Source organism: Ischnura elegans, chromosome 6 (genome assembly GCF_921293095.1).
Source record: "Ischnura elegans chromosome 6, ioIscEleg1.1, whole genome shotgun sequence".
Taxonomy (NCBI): Eukaryota; Metazoa; Arthropoda; class Insecta; order Odonata; family Coenagrionidae; genus Ischnura; species Ischnura elegans.
The window spans coordinates 38246317-38269314 of record NC_060251.1 but is presented as its reverse complement, the minus strand read 5'-3'; the positions used below and the strand labels follow the sequence as shown (position 1 = coordinate 38269314).

General features: G+C 38.0%; 1 protein-coding gene across 1 annotated transcript; it reads left to right on the top strand.

Moving 5' to 3' along the window:
- The first annotated feature begins 6898 nt into the window (after positions 1 to 6898).
- On the top strand, positions 6899 to 19101 carry LOC124160355 (phospholipase B1, membrane-associated-like). The gene is made up of 7 exons (XM_046536197.1): positions 6899 to 7064; positions 9998 to 10265; positions 13284 to 13510; positions 14165 to 14324; positions 14887 to 15041; positions 17419 to 17605; positions 18874 to 19101. The coding sequence occupies exons 1-7, from the start codon at positions 7002 to 7004 to the stop codon at positions 19032 to 19034; spliced, it is 1221 nt and encodes a 406-aa protein (XP_046392153.1). The 5' UTR covers positions 6899 to 7001; the 3' UTR covers positions 19035 to 19101.
- Positions 19102 to 22998: the final 3897 nt, after the last annotated feature.

Here is a 22998-nt window from a genome sequence, read left to right as displayed (position 1 = left end):
CTTATTCATGTTTTGAGAGATAATGATATTTATAAATGACTGCTGAAAAATCATTCACTTAAGTGTACAGATAAAAATATTGAACTTTAAGAGAAGTGGTCTTTTATTTACCTTTCATATCATGCAAGCGAGTATTGGAAGCAAAGACATTCTTCTGCAATTTTCAATTAAATCAGTTAAACCCAGCATATACTTCATCTAAGCTATTCTGTTAAATATGAATGAGTCTCTAGAGTGCTTTTAAGCCTATCACTCAAAAGAAGTAATAACATATTCACTAAGACTTGGACTAATCGATCCCAGATTTTTTGCCAAGATATCTTGCCTTGACATAATGTTGAAGTCCATTATTGCAATTAAGATACTACTCAGTATTATACCAGAAGAAATTAAAAAAGTGCTCTACATAAACTAACCTAGATCATTCCAGAGTGATTCGATATCCTATAAGGGATAAAATATCAAATGCGGAGAAGTATCGCCGATGACAGGTGAAGATACCTTGGTCGATTTAGTAACCAGGATAATATTCAAATGCCAGAATACCTGTTCTGATTCCATCATATTGACAGATGTTTCATAGACGTAGCAAACAATTCCTCTATTTTTCCACGGTTATTCCAAATCGCTTAATCATCCCTTACACTAATCATATAACCCTTCATACCAAAATATTTATCCTCAGGTAAAGGCAATGAGATGGATGTGGAGTTTTAAGTGGACGAATGGAGGCTACCATGTACCTACATTGGCAATAGAAAAATTGCATCCTGATGTTCAGAGGAATCAGCCTACCACCCTTCTAATTGGGACAATTTATTCCGTATTTCCGAATTTAGACGTCACAGATTTAGCCAAATACGAGCATTGTCTGTCATGCAGTGGCTGGCCGCAAGCAGCGCGCGAGTAACAGCTCACTTTAAAAGATCCGTTTCCATGAGAACGGTTCATTTCCGTTGCGTCATAGTTGTTGCCTAGAGCAGCGGTTCCCAAACTTTTTCTTTCCGCGACCCATTTTAGCTCATTCTTTTTAGCCGCGACCCCCTAAAAATGGTCGTCCAAGTTTAAGTACATTGTTCACCATATTATTAGTATCTCGCGACCCCTTTCCGAACGGCCTACGACCCCCTTGGGGGTCGCGACCCCCACTTTGGGAACCGCTGGCCTAGAGCAATGAATATTTGAATGAACGATTCATTTGAAGATCTCGTAGCTCTCCGACTGTGGTCATTTTTAATAGGAATAAGAATTACCCTACAGGGAGGGTGCACTTTACCGTGCCCGAAGGTAAGCGACGAGTGGGGTTTAAGCACTACATTTTTTAAATGTGGCTGTCAAAGAAATATAAAGGCGCCAACATTAAAAACTTGTCGGCGCACAGTGCTCCGAAATCGGAAAAGCCGGACAAAAGTCCAAAATGGCTTTTTTTGATATAGATACTTAAAGCTTAGCGTAAATACTCATAAATGATTGCCAATTATGGGTGTATACGCCATTTTACATAATTTTGATCCGATCCTTTTTCCATTTGACCAATATTCTTCGATATGGTAATATTTTAGGAAAATGAGAGTGAAAATTATTATCTCTTTGGATTTATAATTCATATATTATTTTAACATGGTAAATTTGAAGTTAACCTGACAAGGGAAAATTTCTCTTTCGGTAATCCAACATAAACAAATTTAATTAGGGAAAGATTTGATATGAAACTGCAAGATGACATGTATTTCTTCCGGGGAAAGGAAACCCATTGTGGAGGAATCCAAATACCGTCTGGGGCTGTGCGTCGTAATAAAACGTTCCTTTCCGCGCGACCCACCTCTTCGAGGATAGAAAAAGAAGAGTAGGGAAGGGATAGCAAAGGTTGCTGCCATTCCCAGAAACTTTTTATTACTCTCTTTCTTTCGCATTCCGACTTATCTTAACAATACTTCAATGTCCGAAGTATACTTCTTATACGTAAAATGGATCGAACAAAAATTCTATCCTACCATCTTCACTAGAGTAGAGCGTTAAATGGTCAAGTAGATCGATACATTATCCTGGTAATAGTCTTTTAGGCCAATACTGACTATGTGCCATGCTTCAAATGACGATTTTTGAGAATTATCTCTCAAAAAAATCGACCTTAGTTACCGAGCCTCAAGGTCCCGCGTCGCGTAGCTCTGCCTTGCCGCGCAGTCGAAAATTGCCCTCATTTCCTTCGTCGCACACTTTTTTCCGAGATTTTTTCGTAGTATTCTTCAGAAATTTCTACTTTACACTGTGATACAAATTTCCCGAGTTATATATTTCGTAAACGAAAGATAATGTCTACTTTATTTCAAATTTCACACTAAAAATGGGTACGCCATTCTGTGTTGTAAAACCATGTAGATTTGAACCAAAATCTTCAAAAATAATGGATAATACAGCCAAAGAATCCGGTCAAAGGAACATTGTGTTTTTTATTCCATAAAAATGATTCACCGCAACACCACCAGCTCAAATTTCAAAGATTTTCGGAGAAAAGCGAGATCGCGCGCGTTTTTGAAAAAAAATTCTCATGTTTGAGCTGCTGTATCTCAGCAACGGATCAAATTTATGTAAAAATGGCATGTATATCCATAATTGGCAATAGAGTTTGAGTATTTACGCTAATTTTTAAGTCTCTATCTCAAAAAAAGCCATCTTGGACTCTTGTCCGACTTTTTCCAATTTCGGACCACTGTGTGGCGGCGGCTCCAGCGGGCAATTTTAGTGGCGTGGACTAGCATCCACCAGCTGTTGAAAATTTAGGTCCAAGGATTAAGAAGTGCAAAAAAACGATTTAGTATTGAATAATTAATATAGTACCAATCATATCCTGTTAGACACATACTTTATTTTCAGCTGCGCCGGCAGCGGCGGCGCGGCGCGGTGTGTACTCGTCGGCAGTGCCTACATCTATTATGAAACTTTCCAGCAGAAATGTATTACTTGAGTTATCTACGAAGATATGTTTCTTATACGTTCAATGTTTCATTGATACTCCCTCAAAAGTGAATTAAAAATTAGATAAATAAGCTATCACAATGGTCATTGCCAAGCTTCACGAGCAGGAAACGAGAAAAATACTCTCCTTTTGCATCGAGATAGTAGACCAAAATTAGCCTCATAAGACGCTCCTTGAAAAAAATGTAATCCCTTCCAACAGATTATTAATTCAATTTATATTTAGTATTCCCATAGCATAAGCAATGTACTATGATTCAAAAAAGTGTTCCCGCGAATATTGTCTATTTAATGAAAGTTCAACTTCTCTCAAAGTAAATTATTCTCCGGTATTCTAGTAACGATGGCAAGTTAAATAAATAATAAATAGCGCGTAAATGTTAGATACATAATCGTATAAGCTACAATTCGATGTGCTAAGAGCCGTATATAATGAGAAAATTTGTTAGCACTAGAAATACTCTTGCCTCGCTTAACCATGAGTTGGGCATGCAGTTGGTTTCCATAGGAGAGAAATATGGAAATATATCTTATATATAAAAATGAATCGCAAAATGTGTTGGTAAGCGCATAACTCAACAACGCCTGGACCAATTTGGCCAATTCTTTTTTTTTTAATGTTCGTTGAAGTCCAAGGATGGTTCTTACGGCGAGAAAAAATCGAATAATTGCCGGGAAAACCCTAAAAACAGCCCTTTTCTTTTTCACATACAAACGTTTTCAAACTAAAACGTAGAATCAATTTGAGCTTTATTGTTATTATTATATAAAGTTCATATTAAATTACAAGCACTCACTGTTATCTAAGAAATTTAGGTGTGTTCCTAACGTCAAAAAGTAAATTTGCACTTTCTTACCGCTATGCAAAGTTCAAATTCAATCATATCTATCAAAACAGTGTGCGTGTGTGCGTTGGAGCACAGAATACGTCGTTGGAGGATTTAATGTCGCGTTCCGAAACTAAAAAATAGTGATCGCGGACCCGACCAAATTGAATAGTCACAAAATATAATAATAACAACTTGGTTGGCTTCGCGATATTATTTCTTTTGTTTTACTTTCGGCAGGCGACAAAAAAAAATAAAACATTGGTATGGCTTTAAAGGATTTGACTTCAAGTCATATCAGATTTAAAAAAAAAACAAATTAAAAAAACAACTGTCAATGTCGATTTGCCGCCTTTGCCGGTGTTGTTTTTCTTGGATTTTCTGTTATACTCTACTGAGTGTGCTTTTGTTTTGTTTGCAGTGTTTTGTTATCTACCTATGAAAAAAAAGTTATTGCATGTGACACAATATTTTAATAATGCCTCCTATAAGACGAGGCAATTTAAGTAGAAGAACACGAAATGCTACAAACCAAGCTAATTACTGATCTAATCGTACTGCACAAGAACGTGACGACCGAAATGAACATGAAAGAATTAGGATATCACAAACACGTGAAGCGCGAGCACGACTTTCAACTAATAATCGCGCAAATTTGAATCGAGCTGCTTTCAGTTACGATGTGTCAATTGACTACAGTAACTACCAATGTGTTGTTATTGGTTCTATGAACTCGGTTTGCTCACATTGTAAAGCATTAAAATACAAAAACGAAGCCAATGGATTGTGTTGCGCAAATGGTAAAGTGAAATTAATACCATTGAATCTACCACCAGAGCCATTGTACTCATTGGTTTCAGGAATAGGAACAGATTCCATACAATCAGAACCGATTAGGTGGTGCAATGATTTTATTAGCAGGAGATTTTCGTCAAACATTGCCGGTGATTCCACGATCAACGCCAGCTGATGAACTCAACGCATGTCTAAAGTCATCCAATTTGTGGAAATATGTCAAAGTACTTCATTTAAGCAAGAATATGCGTGTTGAGTTGCAAAATGACCAATCTGGAAACATATTCTCTAAACAACTCATTGACATTGGTAATGGCAATTTTCCTATTGACATGTTGACTGGATGCATTAACTTTCCTCAAAGTTTTTGTCATTTAACTCAATCAAAAGAAGAACTCATTCAGAAGGTATTTCCAGATGTTGCTCAAAATTACAGAAACCATGATTGGTTAAGCGAACGAGCTATATTGGCTGCAAAACACATTGATGTAAATGAATTAAATTTCAAAATTCAAGAACAAATTACAGGCGAATCGAGGATATATAAATCAGTTGATTCGGCAACTAACCAAGACGATGTAGTTAACTATCCACCGGAATTTTTAAACTCGCTGGATTTGCCAGGATTGCCACCTCACAATCTTCAATTAAAGGTTGGATCGGTAATTATAATGTTGCGAAATATCAACCAACCGCGCCTTTGCAACGGCACACGGTTAGCGATAAAAAAACTACTAAACAACGTGATAGAAGCAACTATATTGAAAGGAAAGTATAAAGGAGAAGATGTTCTCATACCGCGCATCCCAATGATTCCGACTGATGTGCCATTTGAGTTTAAACGACTACAGTTTCCAGTGAGGCTTGCTTTTGCTATGACCATAAACAAGTCCCAGGGGCAATCATTAAGTGTTTGTGGTATTAATTTGGAAAACCTATGTTTCTCAATTGTATGTTGCCTGTTCCCGTATTGGAAAACCATCAGATTTGTTTGTCTATGCGCCAGGTAATCAAACAAAAAACATCGTTTATCACAAAGCACTACAATGAAAATAGAACTGATTTTTTTTTGTTAATAATTATGATTTACATGATTAAAATTACTTACTTTTAAATGCTTATAGTGTTTTATTTAATTATTTTTAATTCACACCGAATTATTACCAGGGTGACGGTTCTGTTCAGGATAATTTTTTGCAAAGAATATAAAAAAGGTAGGAACAAAACACTGCCACATTACAAATTTTTTTGACAGGACGAAGTCTGTCGGGTCAGCTAGTATAAATATAAATTTATAATATTTCCTTTTTTAATTTCTACTAAGTAAGCAAGTACTCGCTTGCTCAGTATTGACCTGCTATCAAAGTATGTGGAGTAGTGAAAGTATATTTCTTTCATCGGCCGTAATTGACCACACCGCGCAAAAAATCTTCAACAGAAGTCAGAAGAATAGTTTGACGCATCTCTCAAATCAATACTCCTATCAGCTAATCGTTTCACACCATCACAGATGAAAGATGAAAGTTCAATTTTGGAATGGGAACAGACGGATATCCTTCCTTAAAATCCGTCATTTTAACCCACCATTCGAATTCAAAATACGAAATATCGAACATATATCCATAATATGTCGCTATCACTGCAAGGAGAAAGATAAGATAAAAACTAAAATGTATGTAATAAAATATATCGTTCTTTATTTTATTTAGCGAGAGGTTTAATAATACATCCCAAAATTCTGAGTCTAATTTCGCTAAATTGCGATAAATTGCGCTAAACTCCAAGTGATTCATCTGGAAAAACGTATCGTCCCTATAGCACCGTAATCCCTTAATTTCCCTGACATTTGATACGTTCCGCCTCTAAGACTCCTATAGCCGTTTCAAGCCAATGAGAAAATTTTCTCACCGAATAAGAAAAGAAGAAATTTTTTAGGACAAGTTTCTTCCAAAAATTTTGTGATAAAGCATAAAAAGAAATTTACTTAAAAATTCGAAATGAAACATTTTGTCGAAAATTATATTGACTCTTCGTTCATACACACATACTGTCAAACTGAAAAGGCGTTCATTACGTAGTTGATCCCTCAGTACCTCCTGAAGCATCACTGCCATAATTATCGGCACATTATCGATATTACCTGCCGAAAACGTAGAGGCCTTCGGCCGTGTCCCAATTTCCTCATCCGTAGTGGCCACTTGCCCACTGCAATACAACATCCCGCAGCACAAGGTAAACTTGTATTTCGGGCGGGTTTTCGAGCGAAGTCGTCAGTCGCTGGATGCCACCATGGAGAAAAGCTCTTGCGGGATCGCCCCGCCGAATGCGAAGGGCAAAAAGTTGTCGCTCCGATTTGGCTTCGCCTTTCTGCTGCTGATAGGACGAGCCACGGCGCAGAACTACATGCAGTCGGGAACCGCAACGGATGACCTCTTCTCCCTCAAGAAAATCGATCTCATAGTTAAGGTAAGTCCGATCCAGAAATAAATTATTCAAATATGACATGAGGATTAATCACAAGAAGACCAAGGGGGACCAAAGTGGAAAGTCAACTCGAGATGCTATAGCGAAAATGAGGTCCACGGTGGGGAGGAACTTAGGAATATGACAGGGACGTGTATGCCTGCTTCGTGGATTTTGAAAAATTATTTACTGGGTAGACTCGGTAAAATTAATGGCTATTATTAAGAAAATAGGAGTTGATTGGAGGATAAGGCGACTAATTCGTAATCTATTTATGGGCCAGACTGCGCAAGTGAGGGTAGCAAACGGAAAATTAAGGTAGGCAAGCATTGACCGCGGAGTGCTGCAAGGATGTCCTCTATCCCCTCTGGTTTTTAACGTGTATGCTAAGGAGATGGTAAGAGAAACGTGGGATGATCTGGTAGCTGGAGTAAAATTGCGAGGAATTATGTAAAAACCAGTGAGGTTCGCGGTTGATTATGTATTGATTAGCCAGTCAGCGAGGGGGCTGTGGCCTGTAGTGGTTGCGTTACACAGGTGCTGCGAGGAATATAGGAAGAGGATTAATCACAAGAAGACCAGGGTATGCGGTTAAGTAAAGCATCGCGACCACGGTATATGAGACTCAAGGTAAAAGTAGGTGGGGAAAAACTTAAGCAGGTAGAACAATTCATCTATTTAGGAAGCACATTAGAGGGAAACGGATACAGCAGTAATGATATCAGAAAGAGAACTGCGTTCGCAAAGCAGCCCTTCATTAACAGGAAGGATCTTATGAGAGAATTGTTATGTATAAATTTAAAGAAAAGGTTAGCAAAGAGACTGATTTTGAAAGTAGTGCTTTACGATACGGACACATGAACGCTTAGGAAGGAGGACGAGAAAAGACTGGAGGCGTTCAAGATGTGAGAGTTGAGAAAAAATGGATAAAGTGAATTGGACGGAGAGGAGGAGGAGCGACGAAGTGCTGGACATGGTGGGTGAGGAGAGACTGTTTCTGGTTGAGATATGGAGGAGAAAGAAGGTATGGATGGAGCTAGTATTTAGCAAGGAGGGGATGTTGAAAACAGTAGTAGAATGTAAGATGGTACCTTGAATGTTGGATAAACGAGGGAGAGGAAGGAAGAGAACAGGATTCATGGATAGAATGAAAGGGAGTAGGCCTAATTATGAATTGAAGAGGGAAGTCGATGAAGGGAGACTGTTAGATTACATCTTAAATACTCCATGCAAACCTACCTTAATTGGTAGAATACTTTAATAATAATAATGCATGGCCGCTCACTCACCCAGTGATTCAAACCAAAGGTTGACTTTGATAGGGGAGGGTAAAGCTCACCCCGGACTTAGCCACAAATGTGTAACATAACAAACATTCAGGGTTAGAGGAGTTTCTTTCCTCGGGCCACCTCACGCTTCGAGGATTAATTCTGGGGTGTCCCAAGGCTTCACTTGAGGTCTTACAACGGATCCCTTCGATCATCTGCCAACCGCTATGCCCACTTAAGACAACACTTCCCTATTTAGTGTAAAGTGGGCCGAAAAATGACTTAATTCTCGGATCAAATTTACTCTGAGTAGTGGTATATAGTGGCAGGGTTTCAGATAAGCAGAATTTCTTTATTTAGTAATAGTAAACATTGTTCCCAGAGCCCTAAACGTTTAGATTTAACCAATTTTAATGCAAAATTTTGAAACGAATACCCATGCATAAGAATGCTTAATAAATAAGCCCTTTTGTTAATGAAAAATTAGTACTATGACTTCCATAATATTATTAATATAATATAATTAATAAAATATAAAGATAATCAAAAGAAATGCTTGCTTTTAAAATATTTGGTTTAGAGGCGTGTTAAAAAGCTAATTTCCACTTCATGCATTTTTGATAATTTGTGGGTTGCCAGTTGCAAAAAAAGTTCAAAACTTTGTCGAAATAACATCGAAAACTCTAAAATCTCATGCGTGCGTTGAGTTAAATGCTTTTTTCCGGAATCTGGAACCTTAATTTTTTTCCCAGGCATATTTATTTAATAAAAATTCCAGCAAAACATTTCACCGCCTCATCATGGAGAGAAACCCTGAAAATTTGCGTGGTTGACTTAATCCATACCTACATGAAATTTTATAGGTACTTAGGAGATGAGAATCAATTATAAAAAAATGTATTTGCTACATTGGAATATTATTATTGTTTCTAAAGTAGAATTCAATTTTCCCTTCGTCCTCTGAAACAGAAAAACACCCAAAAATACCGAACCTTTGAAATCTCCCTGTCCTTACTATTGTATTACACTGACTGACGCTCGAAATTTGAGCATTCCACGCTTAAAAAAAACTGCAACAGTAAATTTAAATTAACTACTGGGATATATGAAGATGGTTTGTTAACATAACAAGCCAAAGGTTAACATTACAAGCCAAATTTATTTTAGATGCTGCAGGCACCCCTCTTCAAAACGAACGTTTTCAAGCTCCTCAAACAGTTAAGATGTATTTTAATTGTAATGCGTGGAAAAACTACCTATATTTAAAAACCAGCTGACACTCTCCCATTCATCATTCCAACTAAATTCAGTTAAATTAGCAGTTCTCGGGCATTCCATCGCTTCATTTTTTCCATTTGTATCGACGTTTCAACCACGAAATTGTTGGTCGTCAAGATTTCTGAATACCATGAGCTTGACTTGTCCGGATAAGGTACTCTACGCTTTGTTCAAAGAACTCTTAGTAACGTACTCTCAATCGGATAAATACAGCGAATGGAATAAGAAATTCTTATGAAGACCAACCAATCGGTGGTCGAAATTCCAATAGAAAGTAAGAAACTCACCTGGTGTACGAACCAAGAATATTTCATTCCATTTATACGACGGGAAAACACCAGATTATTCTTCTACATTCTGTTGCTTATTTCTATTATTTTTCGAACACAGGAAGCGGAGTCGATGACATATCCACCCGAGGATTTCCACACGGTCGTGCAGGAAAGGGTGCCGCTGTCCACGCCTTTTCCTTGCGAAGTGGCAGAGAACAGACCGAAATGGAGATCGGACACCAAGCCAACGAGCGTCCACAAACTACGACCGGGGGATATCGACGTGGTGTCAGCCATGGGAGATTCCATCGCCAGTGGCAACGCGGCCAGGGAAAGAAGCACTTGGGGTCTCATAATCTCAGACAGAGGAGTGGTGTTCTCGGGCGGTAAGTGCGAATAGAATATGGAAATCTTCTTACAACGAGTCAACAATCCGAAGATTGGTCTGACGCAGCTCTCCACTCTACTCTCCTATCGACTAATGTGTTCATGTACACGGTGGAGAAAAATTGCGACACGAATTTTTACCCTAGATCGCTGATTCCACTACGAACCAAAATTACGGATTCCGTTCACATCGAAAACCCACCATTTTTAAACTACAGAAACTTCAAGTCAAGCGCTCCGAGTGGCCGCGAGTTTGCTCTGGAGACTGGGTCTGTCCTTTCCAGCGCTACGATTATGGAAAGCTCTAAGGACTTTGTAAATGAAAGGATACCTTAAAGGGAGATTATTCAGGTCCGTATTTACCGAAATTTACGCTATAGGCACCACTCCATTGAGCGCCCCTCCTCATTTGACCCCCCTTCATCCCCGATTTTTATGATAAGGCATAGCCCTTCGCAGGAGGTAAGGTTCTAAAAAAGGAATAAACAGACATGTGGCTGACAGCTTGAATTTTACGCAGGGAAAACATAGAATTTTCGTAGTTTAATTGAATTTGTTTCCTTATTTTATTATAATAAGTCAAATATGTTTAAAAACGGTACAGCCGCTCTTTATTTATTTATTAATGGTGTAACTATACTGTGATTGTTAGGCGGTACGAAGTTCGCCGAGTCGGCTAGTAAAGTATAAAAAATAGTAGAACACACACTTATTTTGAAACGCATGAACAGCAGTGGTACGAACGAAATGTTAAATTTAACAAAGCATCTAAAAAAGGAATACGGTGAACTTCATATCTTCCTGCAATATCTTCAAGAGAAATTAAAGTGCAAATTAAGAATTTTGGAAGACATAACGGGGCCTGCCTCAAGCACAACGAGAACTACTTCAAAGGTTTCCTTCTTGTCTTCTTTTCGGCAAATTCATTAATTATGGCATCGTAGATCAAGTTTTTCGTCACATCTTTTTCAATTGCTAGGAGTGCAGTAGATTTTAACCTTTCTTCTTAAGTGACTGACCGCAAATAGTTCTTGACGCGATCCAGTAACGAAAATGATCTTTCTCCAGAGCAATTGGTCACTGGATTGGTGAGAAGTACTTGTTAAGCAATTTTTACGTTCGGGTACGTACATATCTTGTGAATCTTTTTCATGAAGGAAAGAGCCCAGGGGCTGACTTATCTTTAAAAACTGCAATTTTTAAATATTCCTTTACATGCAAGCACTCGTTAGCTAGTGCACTTTCTAAGTCATCCACATACATTTCTGAGAGATCGTCAGCGATTTTTTAAATCATTGATCCATCTTGGTCTAACAGGTTTTCAAGAAAATAAAACCTCTTATGGAGGACTTTGCATGCATCCAGAATGAAATAAAATATATTGACGCGAAAGTTTTCTGTGTCATCTGACGGTACATATTCTCCTTGCTTGGTCTCATCATACCTATTCGTTCGCTCCAGTCGCGGACTTATGTCGTAGGAATATTGAGCAATACCTCTCAATTCTTAGGCTTCTTTCTCATAGACGTCGAAATTATCTCTTAAACTTTGCACAAATTTCGCTCATGAAGCGTAAGCATCTACCCAAGTGTTCTAATTAGTGCTAAGTTTTTGGACATTCTGGCTGACAGTATTAAATGTTTTTAGAATGATAATCTAGAAAACAACTAGGAAGCATAAGATGCCTTTGGCTCCACTTCGAGTGTTTGCCCTTTGATTTCTGTCTTCGTGTATACTCTCAAGATCTGCCACGATGCCACACCAGCCTTCCCTCAGAGCTTGATAAGCGTCATATCGTGCCGATCACCGAGTCACTGACAGGCTTTTTAGTACCCGCGCAATATATTTCTTTAGAATTTTCCATCGGTAGGTCGAAGCATTGAAAAATTTGTCCAGTTCTTCAGCTGTAAAAATACCTTTCAGATTCTATACAAGATTCAGTGGCATGAGTTCCAACCAAATGTAATGAATGGGGTGAGCATGGTGCAAATAGAGATAAGGGATTCAATGTCGCCATTCGAGCTTGCAACCCGGAATATTCGCTGGACATATTACTTGCGTTATCTAAAGATTGGTATCCCCCCCTTTCAAATTCATTTCAAAATAAATATATGCATCCATATACATAAGGCTGCTGACGGCGGTGTCCTTCGAGGTGCCTGCAGTACAGTTCATTGCCGGTTACAAAACAGAAGGCTGCGATGCCCCTAGGCACGTGCCTATTTTGCCTTACGGTAAATCCAGCCCTGATAATATTTAATTTCCTAAAAACGCGGGAATGAGTAGCCGTTTCTCAACAATCGCGTTATAACCATGATAACCCTTTCTGCGCCACTTGTAATGGTTGAATGGTGTTAAAATATTCTCCACCCCAGCCGGCTATATCTGTTTTAAGGATGACGAAGCAAAATTCCATTTAAAATACTAAGTACATCCTCCAGCTACCACTTGGTGCCATGAGGCTCCTTAAAATAACCATGGGAGATCGTGAACCTTGATATTGTAGTGGACTGCGCATTGGCCCGGAAATCCAAAAGTCCGTGGTTCGATTCCCGGTCCAGGGGAGTTTTTCTTAGCAATTTATTTATACTACATTCTAGGCCACGCCTTTCACTCAATGTATGGAAGAAGTTCTCATTTTAAAACAAAAATCGTCATACTTATTCCAAAAAAATTTAAACTGCCGAAGAGGTACTGCTCATAAAACTTCACTAGCATATAATGACTATAGCAAGCAAGCTGAGACGGGAATTCGCCTCAGAGAAGGTATCATTCCATGATAAGTAAATAAAAATATAACGACAATTATTCAGGTGGGAGGTGAAAAATGCTGTAATCATTTGTAAAATTACCAAACAAATACTTATCATTTTGCCTCGAAGCATCACTTCATTCATTCTAAGTCATTTTTTCGAGGGACCAAAAAACACAAATAAGGAATATCTCTCGTAAATTTTACAACCATTTCGGCAAATAAAAAGCCTTGAAGATAACTAAAACGCATTGATCTTTCACAGGTGGCCAGGCAACGTGGCGAGAGATAACTACCCTGCCAAACATCATCAAAGTGTTTAATCCTAAATTGGTAGGGCAAGCCCTAGGACGAGGTGACTTCTTCTCTTATAATGCCCAATTGAATGTCGCCGTCCCTGGATCCCTGGACAGTGAAATCATACACCAGGTCAAGATGTTCATCTTTAAGATGAGAAGGGACCGAAGAATAGATTTTGAACGTGATTGGAAGGTATATGACGAATTTAGTATTAATTTCCACCATATTAGTCCAGCCAAATATAGTTTTGCCTGATGAATAGTCTTGGAGAAGTTTCGATTTCTTCCCATCTCTGTGGCTTATAATGTTCAATCAGAACCCGAGTGAAGTAAACATAATTCTCAGACTTACAATAAAAAACAGCTATATAATTATTTTTTGCCGTTATTGACTCAAAATCTGTCAAATTTCATGAAATTAATTCTCAGTTCATAATTAAAAAAAAACTTAAGATTTCCTATGTTTTTACCGTCAAACCATTTCGACTACATCGCCCTGAGAAAATCGGGTATTTTATCCATTTCTATAACAAACACATTTTCCGCGGGTAATTAAACAAATTATACAAGCATAGAAAACTATAAAGTAAGTAATCAATTACCTTGACCTTTCAGCAATTTTATAATGCTTGGGCATAATATACGATTAATTACATAAATATAACCATGCATAGAAAAGCTGATGCAAGAATCACGAAGCCGTGAATAAGTAATTTTCGCTCCTAAATTCTAATGGTCATCAAGGAGCATTCATCTAGCGGTTAAATATTTCATTCATGTCCATAGAATCGCCGGACCGGATGCATATTAATTATTGCTGCAATATTTTTTTCTTCCATTTTTACAGTTGGTGACTATGTTCATCGGACATAATAATATTTGTACGTATGAATGCAATGACAAAGAAAAGAACTCACCCGAGATTCACAAAGCCCATCTACAAAAAGCACTGGATTATTTGTATGACAATGTTCCAAGGGTCTTTGTAAACATCATAAATATCCTAGGTAAGCAACTCCAGAGTACAAAAATGCACGCAAAATCCTGTTTACATATTCCATTGTAGCTATTGGTGGTGTTTCGCCTTGAATGAATTTCCAAAGTGTACAAATAATTAAAAGTAAATAATTTACGTTACCACTTAGCAAATTACTAGTTTTGCTTTTCGTTTAAGAATTCTTCACCCTATTTTTATTAATATGTAATTTGTTTTTTCTAATTAAAGTTTATTTTTTCTGAGAAATTAGATATTTGTATGTATGGTAACTCTAAAAAAATTGAATGACCCCTATTTTTTAGGTTTTCCTGCATTTTTCAGGATGGGAAGGGAAATTTCGAAAGTTACTTTTTAACGACTGGATACTTACTTGAAATAATGACTTGTACAAATAATTCTGCTATGATTATTGATAAATAGTAATGAATATACAATAAGTGTTCAACGAGGATCTCCCAAATGAATTAATTTGCTATCAATGACAAGCAAAGAACAGACCCTTTATCAGCTCTCTGCGCCAGGGAATTATAATAATTGAGAATTAAAGGAATTGCACAAACTCTTATTTTCAGATCCTACGATCCAGCTAAAGTTACCCATAAGTTTAACATGCCAGTTCTTATCACGAGCTTTCTGTGCATGCATGTATTCGGCAAATGACGTGAAAGAAAGCATGCTCCGGCTATCCAGAGTTGTGCGTAGCTACCAAAAAGCCGAAGAGGAATTGGTGAGAATTATATCCCTACAAAATATTAACATTATTGGCGTCGCCTAATTTTTTAAAAGCTTAAAACGCCTGTAACCTAATCGCTTTTTTTCTAAATGATAGTATTACGCATATACCATGCTGCTTTAAATACGGATTTTAATATATTTTCAATAATGCCTCACCCATGAAAAAAAATTTTACTCCAAACAGCATGCTTCCTTTTTCGATGTTATGAAAATGCATAACCAAAATGAGAATTTGCCATGACTTTTTTAAATGAGATGATAGCAGCCTGAGACCTACTCCTTATTCCCAAAAATACATACATTAAGGCATCTCTCTAAGATCGAATAAAATTGTATTTAACAAGATGTACCAGAGTTTATGACACCTTAAGCTGGCCACATTTTGAGGCACAATGGTCTGATGAAGGCAATCGTTGAAGGGCAAGTGGAAGGGAAAAAGGGCAAGGGACGGCCCCGAATGAGTTACATAGGACAGGTTATAAAGGATGTAAAAGGGAAGAAATATGTAGCTATGAAAAGGTTAGAGGATAGGAGAGAGAAATGGAGAGCTGAGTCAAACCAATCCTAGGATTGTTTACTAATGATGATGAAGTTTAAGACTACTTTATCAGCAAAAATAAGCTAGAAGAACTTACGCCTAAAAGAAAGTTGTGAGTTGAAAGGAGAATGCACTTCCATTCTGTGCTTTAAGTGGGGAAAGGGACTCTTTTATGAACAAACAAACTCTCATTTTAGGCGAAAGTCGTCCATGATCTTGCCTTCCTCTTCCCAGCCTCCCATACCAATGCAAAGGCCTGCTGTCAAGTGTCCTTTAATAATAATAGTAATTAATAATAATTAACTCATTTATTGTTCTAGAAGTGAACTCCTTTGGAATAAAGAAATTATTAAAGTGGTGCGCAGGTCAATTAACATGGTAATAAACCAATCTGAAAACAAATAAGGAAGTGGTCATATGCATTGCTACCAATAGACATATACAATGTTACAATCATTTAACAATGAACTGGAAAAGAACAATTTCTTTTGCTAGCAGAAAAACGAGCATTAAACATACCAAGAAACAAATACACAACTTTAAAAAAGGAAATTTAGCTTAACAACTGATATAAGAACTTAATTGATACTTCTCACACAACAATGGGTATTAATCATATCAATGAGCAGATAAATGAATTACATAATCAGTATTCATGGGTCGCCAGAAAGTAAGTGGGTGACAATCCTTTTCTTAAATATTTCCTGTGATGCACTGTCTTTTACCTGTTTCGGCAAATCGTTCCACAGCTTTGAGGCAACAACAGTAATGAATGTTCAAAACACAGTCACTAAACATAGACACAAAAAAAGGAAACACTCACACGAAAAATCAAAATGAAAGACTTTCGTAGTTGTAGCTACTTCATCAGTCAAGGAGAGAATGAGTGGGGAAGGAGTGTGTTGGAAAAAGGGGAAAGGTGGGGGGAAGAGGGGAGGGGTGTATTGGGGCGGGGCTAACTCAACAAGATACATTCAGACCAGGGTGCTTGTTGGCTTGCAAACGCCAGATGCATGCCAATTCGAGGGTGTGGAGATTGAGGGGCGAGTCAGTGGGTGACAGGGAGGCAACGATAGAAACTTTGAAACATAGATTAAAGATGGAATCATGCGAAAAACAATGTGTGGGGACCGGGAGAGATGCGTGTGGAGACGACGGACAACAGGAGGCGCGGTGATTATTTATTCTGAGGTTGAGGGGGGTGGAGCATTGGCCTATATAAAAAGCGGGGCAGAAGTTGCATTGAAGGAGGTATATGATGTTGGTGGAGGTACAGGTGGTGGAAGGAGATATCGGGAGGAATTTAAGTTTGGAGAGGAAAGAGGCTGGGGGTGGAGAGAAAATTTTACAGGTTTTACATCTAGGACGGTTGCACGGCGAGGGTGGGGTAGTGGGGACTGAATTCAATTTTTGAAGGGGGCGGGTGGCTTTGAAGATGGTGCTGAGGTTAGGTGGTCTCTTATACGTGATCCGTGGAAGAGAGGGGAAAATTTTCTTGAATTGAATATTGAATAAATAAACTCGAAGCTATCGAAGCACTTCAGGCTTCTTCTTCAGCTGAAGTATGAATGGTGAGGAAAGTGAGTGTTTCTTCTTTGTGTCTCTGTGTTTATCGATATTAACTTGAACTATTTATATATATATATATATCATGCTGTGTAACGGTGTTATGAAAAGGCGAAGGATCTAGCATGGAGCGAGTCACATTCATGCTTTCAACAAGGTGAAGGGGGTAGGCTCCAGTGATTGGCAAAATATACCATGTAAAACAACCGTTACACGCAAGATTACTCGGAAAATAATAAATGCAATGTACTTAATGTTTTTCCAGGTATTCAGCGGACGATACGACGGCAGAGAATATTTCACAGTGGAATTACAGCCCTTCTCAAGGGTGCTCAATGGACCCATAGAAGAGGGCGAGGCTGAAAGCCCAGTCCTCAAGGAATTGATACAGAATATATCCACGATATGGACACCGGACTGCCACCATCTCAGCCAAAGAGGAAATGCAGAAGGTGATTTTTAACAAGGGAAATTATTTGCGTGCACGATTGACGATGCTTATTTCATCTGTGAATAGCAATTTAATCACATTCCATTGAAAAATTGGATCCATCCGACAGGCAATATTCAAACTTATAAACTAATCCATTCCCAGAATAAAATCATTTCAAGGATCCTTTCAAGCAAAAACAATGCTTGCATCCAACGGTAATGATACAGTAAAATCACATCGAAAGAGCAGACCTCTAATGACTGAAAACAGAATAATTTACTCCCAAAAAATCAGGAAAATCAAAAAACATTCACCGAGGATGAATTTCGCCACGAAAAAATATTTGTCTTAGCCGGGATTCGAACCCGGATTTCTTGTTTGCCGGTCAGGAAAGATAGCTTCTGAGAAGTTTGCTTGGTGGTGTACAAGGAAACTGCATAGAGAAGGTCCAATCCCATCCCACAGAAGGCTGATTTCTGTCGCCACTTCAGTCGCATTTTAATCCGTTTTAAAAAATGTCCGCGGCGCGGTTATGAGTGCAATGCTATCCACTTTTTTTTCCAAATTTTGCAGAACAATGTTTGTAATTGCAGGTACTAGCATTGAAAAGTTATCCATTTGATTGATCACATTATTATATATGTATATGAATATCGGCTGACACCCCTAATTCACCTTATTGCCCCCTGAATCTCGGAATAGTTTTTCCGTCAGTTGCGACGTTTGCAAACCCATCTATATGCGCGACGAATGACAACTCACTTAGAGGACCACTTCAGACTCCACTTTTTGGTGTATTCGTGTTGGTGTAACTGAATAACACGTCTGACCGGCAATAGGGAAATCTGGGTTCGAATCCCGACAAGGCCAAATATTTATTCATGGCTAACTTCACCCTTGGTGTATATAAATTTGCAACCGTGCGCGTGACTGCGGACAAAGTCAATTGTTTTATGCAGCACTTTACAATCGACACAGTACAACTAAATTTTTCCCTTAATTTCACTTGTACTTCGTTCAACTTATGATGGCATAAAAATCAAGAGTCGCTAATTGAAGGGAAAGGCGTGCAGTAATACTTTGATCATGGAATTGCGTACGAAAGGATTCCACGTATTACCAATTACGATTTCAACTAAATGAACGAAGACATAAGAAACCTATATGATGTGTGTTATCGGCAAAGTTCCTATTAATGTACCTCCCAAACACGAAATAGTATTCTACAAATATTCCTCGCATGATACAGTGTTATAAGTTTTCATCACGGATACCTTTCCTTTTCAGTGGCCATTCAACTTTGGAACAACATGCTACAGCCTGTGGGAAATAAAACGGAAAAAATTGAGGATGTAAGGCTCAAGCAATATTTATGCCCGACAGAGGAGAAGCCCTACTTTTTCACCAAAAAGAATTCAGAAATATTTCTCAAAGAAGGTCATCAGTGAGTCCTAGAACAGAATATCAATGAGCATTTCATCAAAATATACAGCGTAAATAAAAGGATAATAATGATTTCGCATTGAATTATTCTACTTTTTGTATTTCTATTTTTTGTATTCTACTTATTGTATAATTCTACTTTTCATTGAATTGAAATCCTAGGTTTTTGAAAAAATAATGATAATGACTCCAACTTTGACAATTTTTATATTCACGTAGAATGTTTCTCCTATACAATTCTACACTAGAAATACAAGAACTGACAAAGCAAAACTAGTTTGTTAAGCGAGAAATTAAACAGGAATAAAGAATAAACTTTGGATCATCAGACTGAGAATACTGTGAAGTGAGAAAAGGACGCGTAATGAGGAGGAATACTGATTACAATGTTTCCCTTCAACGCCTTGATCATTCTCAGGACATCAATGAGGTAAGTTTGGACGATACAACACAATGCAATACAAAATATCTCCGCGTATGCGATCAAATATAAAATTAAAGTTATGAAAGCATAAATAAGGAATCACTGACTAAAAAACGACAAAAACGAGTAGACGATTCGAATTTCTTTATTACCCCGTTTACACTACGCACGTACCGACCTCGATCGGTGCCCGCGTAGCCTCCAAACGTCGTGTAAACGCGCAGAGTTACCATGGTAGGCCTTAGTACCTAAACCTGCCGAACTTACTATGGTTAAACCTGAATCACACGATCATTTTCTTTCGTCGCGAAAAGTGATCACTAGAGCGATCGCTTTTCGCGACGGGAAAAGTGATCGCTCTAGTGATCATTTTTCTGAATCACACGGTCCCTCCCGCCGTCGCCTTTCGCATCACTTCCCATTTCACAGCTCATTGTCATAGGACCCGCACAACGAAAATATATAGCGTGTTTGTTTATCTATGTCATTCCCATGTTTGTTAAACGTTGCGCTGTACCGGTCCATACGGGAATGCGTTCTGATTGGCTTATATGGGGTTTTAGTGACGGTTTTAGTGACGGAAAAAGCGACCGGAGGAGTGATGAAAAATAGTGATGGGAATCCTCATCGCGATCGTGATCGCGAAAAACAATAGGGTGGTTTCCTATTATTTTTTATTGCCTAAATCGAAAGATTATTAGTCCTGGAGTACGTATTTCACGCTTTTAGATTTTTTAATCACGATATCTATTATTCGCGATTAAATGAAAAGTGAAAATTTTCAAGCGCGCGAAAACGCGACGGCTAAGTATGAGTGCTGGGAAAAGCCCGTGTGATGTCATTCTAGTTCCCGCTGCCGCAAGTTTGGTGACCTTGGGGCGAGGCTTTGAGCGATGATACGGCGCAGATAGCAGAGTACTCTGCTAGCAGGTAGCGCTTGGCTTAAATAAGGATTATTAATACTTTATCAAACGAGGAAAACTTTCCGACCTTCGCCAGTTTTAATAGGTGATTATAAAGACATGTTTCCCTGAGATCTGTGCCTCATGCATGCATTGATAACCTCAGACGCTGTAAAACTCCTATCTCCTCGTATAGAAAACTAGGTCCCTGTGACGTCACGTGGAGTGGCATCGCATGGGCGCCAATCTGGCCTTTTTCAAATGAGGTTAAAAAGTGACCTTTAACATTCCTCTAGACTGATATTTCTAAAACCACACAATTTGTATATTATGAATACACTAATGGTGGGTAACGAATCGCAATCAATGCCTTTGGTTTACTTTGATGAAGGAAACTACCCCATTGCCGGCGAAGATCATTTGTGAGTGATCACTCCAGTGATCGCTAGGTGAATTTTTGAACAGTTTCCGAGCTGATTAAACACGATTTTGATGGAAATTTTTCTTTCAACTCTTAGGGCCGGTTTTATAATGTCTGGTTAAACTGGAGTTTAAGCTAAGCGTCGGTTAAGTCCCAGAATTCTGTTTTATAATCGATGGTTAAGCCAAATCTGAGCGTTAAAGTGGTAGTCAAGCTAAACCATGGATTTCCCTCGGGTAAAAAGTTAACGTGAAGTTTAAATTGTTGAAAATGGCGGATGTTTTGAAATGCTGAAGAACCCTACGATAATATACGGAAGAAATAATCGACCAAGCGCAGCATCCTCCGTTTTTATCCGTATCTACGATATCAGCAATCAATTTCCAATATTTTTAGCACCACAATAGCAATGTAATAAGTGAAATATTTCCATAAGACCGGTGATATATCCGGAACGGACCACTATTCTACGGTATTCGCTACGAAATCCTTACAAACATCTCAAGTTTGATAATAATCACCATCCAATAAATAATATTGTCTATTCTATGGACTGCAGTCGGAGATCGTGTGCTAAACCCCTGAAAATGTTGAAGTTATGCAATATTTGTGCCGGCGTAGGAGTTTGTTATGATTTGTGCCAGCCAAGTGAGTTGATGAAAAATACTAGAATTACATATCGGAGGGAAGGAAGGAGGTGTAACAGGAGTGTAGGTATAGAAATCTGTTATTACCTGGTTTTGCTGACTTCATCAACGATTTCAAAATGTGTCGGTGTTTACAAAGACAGTTTGAATTAGAAGAACAGCCAAGTTTCGTATTTGGCAATCGAAAGAGAGAAAAAGATCGTATCTACTGATTGCATTCTGATTTACTAGCATGTGATGTCACTATAGAATTCATAATTACTTCTGAGGATATATGTTATGAGGTGAAAGTATTTTCGTATTTCCTTTTCCAAAGGATGTTTGTCAAAGTACTACTATAAAAATTGTAGGTAAGTCCATTAACAATATTTGGTGTACGGCTTGGTATTTCTTGGAGATAAATATATAGGAATAAGTGAGGCAAGTGAAATATTGCGTGAAAAAGAAAGTATTTAGCACGTTTCGTACGTAATGTATACAAGATACTGTTTGAGTTTTCTTTGGAAGCTGAGAAAGGCAAATTGATACAACCAATACAGCTCGTGTGGGTAAAAAAGTAAGAATGACTGATTTGCTCATAAGATGGTATGATATATCAATGAATTTGTGAGGCAAATGAGCCTTTGGAGTGTGGAAGTTTACTAATTATTGTACGTTTTGTGACTAAAGTAATGACCTCTTATCCTTTTGATAGAAAAAGATTTGGAAAGGCACCTTAAGCAAGAAAAGTCTTCTCTTCTCTGAGCGTTCTAATGTGTAGCCTTCAACGGAAAAAATTGCGACTTTATTGCCTAAGTGCTGTTCGTAGCCAAACACAGGTTATGTACAATTAAAACCTCCTAGCAAATTATCTACCATCGAAAGTAGCTGCAGAGCTATAGAATCAGTGGTGCATCTGCCATCAAAAGTAGCTTCAGAGCCATAGAATCAGTGTTGCCCATCTAGATATCTCATGTTAAAATATAAGAGTGCCAATTTGGTTACCAATACTTATCTTATTTCAGGCTTGAATGTTTTAATATGGTGAAAATAAACAATTCGATACTTATCCAGAAAAAGTTTAATTTTATTCCATACATTTGAGCCTTAATTCAAGAGAATTTGGACCCTTGTACCTGAAGACTCATGGAAAATATGGAATATATGATATCAAAGCCAGATCAATCAAATAAATATTATTTTAAGGTTCTTAAGCATTGTCTGCTAAGGGAATATATTTATTGAGGTTCTCAAGCATTGTCTGCTAAGGGAATGTTTGAAACAATCAGAGTCAGTTGTATTTCTTACAATATTGAGCCAGCTGGGCTACTCTTGCTTGCTATTGGGGAAAGCTGTTGTCTGTGTACATATGTATTTGCTCATGAGGATGAATTTACAGGAAATGACTGCATTCACCACCATTCCATTCATTATTTTCTATGCTTATCAGTGACCACTGAAATTTTTTCATCGATAAGCTCTTTCAAAGTACCTTGTATGATATTGAGCAAGATATGGTGGAAGTTCTTCATATTAGTAAAATAAAACATTGCAGTATGTCCACTGATTTTTATTATAATAAAATCAGTGGAAGTA

What these genes read in the sequence shown, in the direction of transcription:
- LOC124160355 (XM_046536197.1), top strand. Translation starts at nt 7,002, where the DNA reads ATGCAGTCGGGAACCGCAACGGATGACCTCTTCTCCCTCAAGAAAATC. An exon ending in ATTTTGAACGTGATTGGAAG is followed by an intron (nt 13,511 to 14,164) that starts GTATATGACGAA and finishes CCATTTTTACAG; the next exon opens with TTGGTGACTATGTTCATCGG. An exon ending in AAAAAGCCGAAGAGGAATTG is followed by an intron (nt 15,042 to 17,418) that starts GTGAGAATTATA and finishes ATGTTTTTCCAG; the next exon opens with GTATTCAGCGGACGATACGA.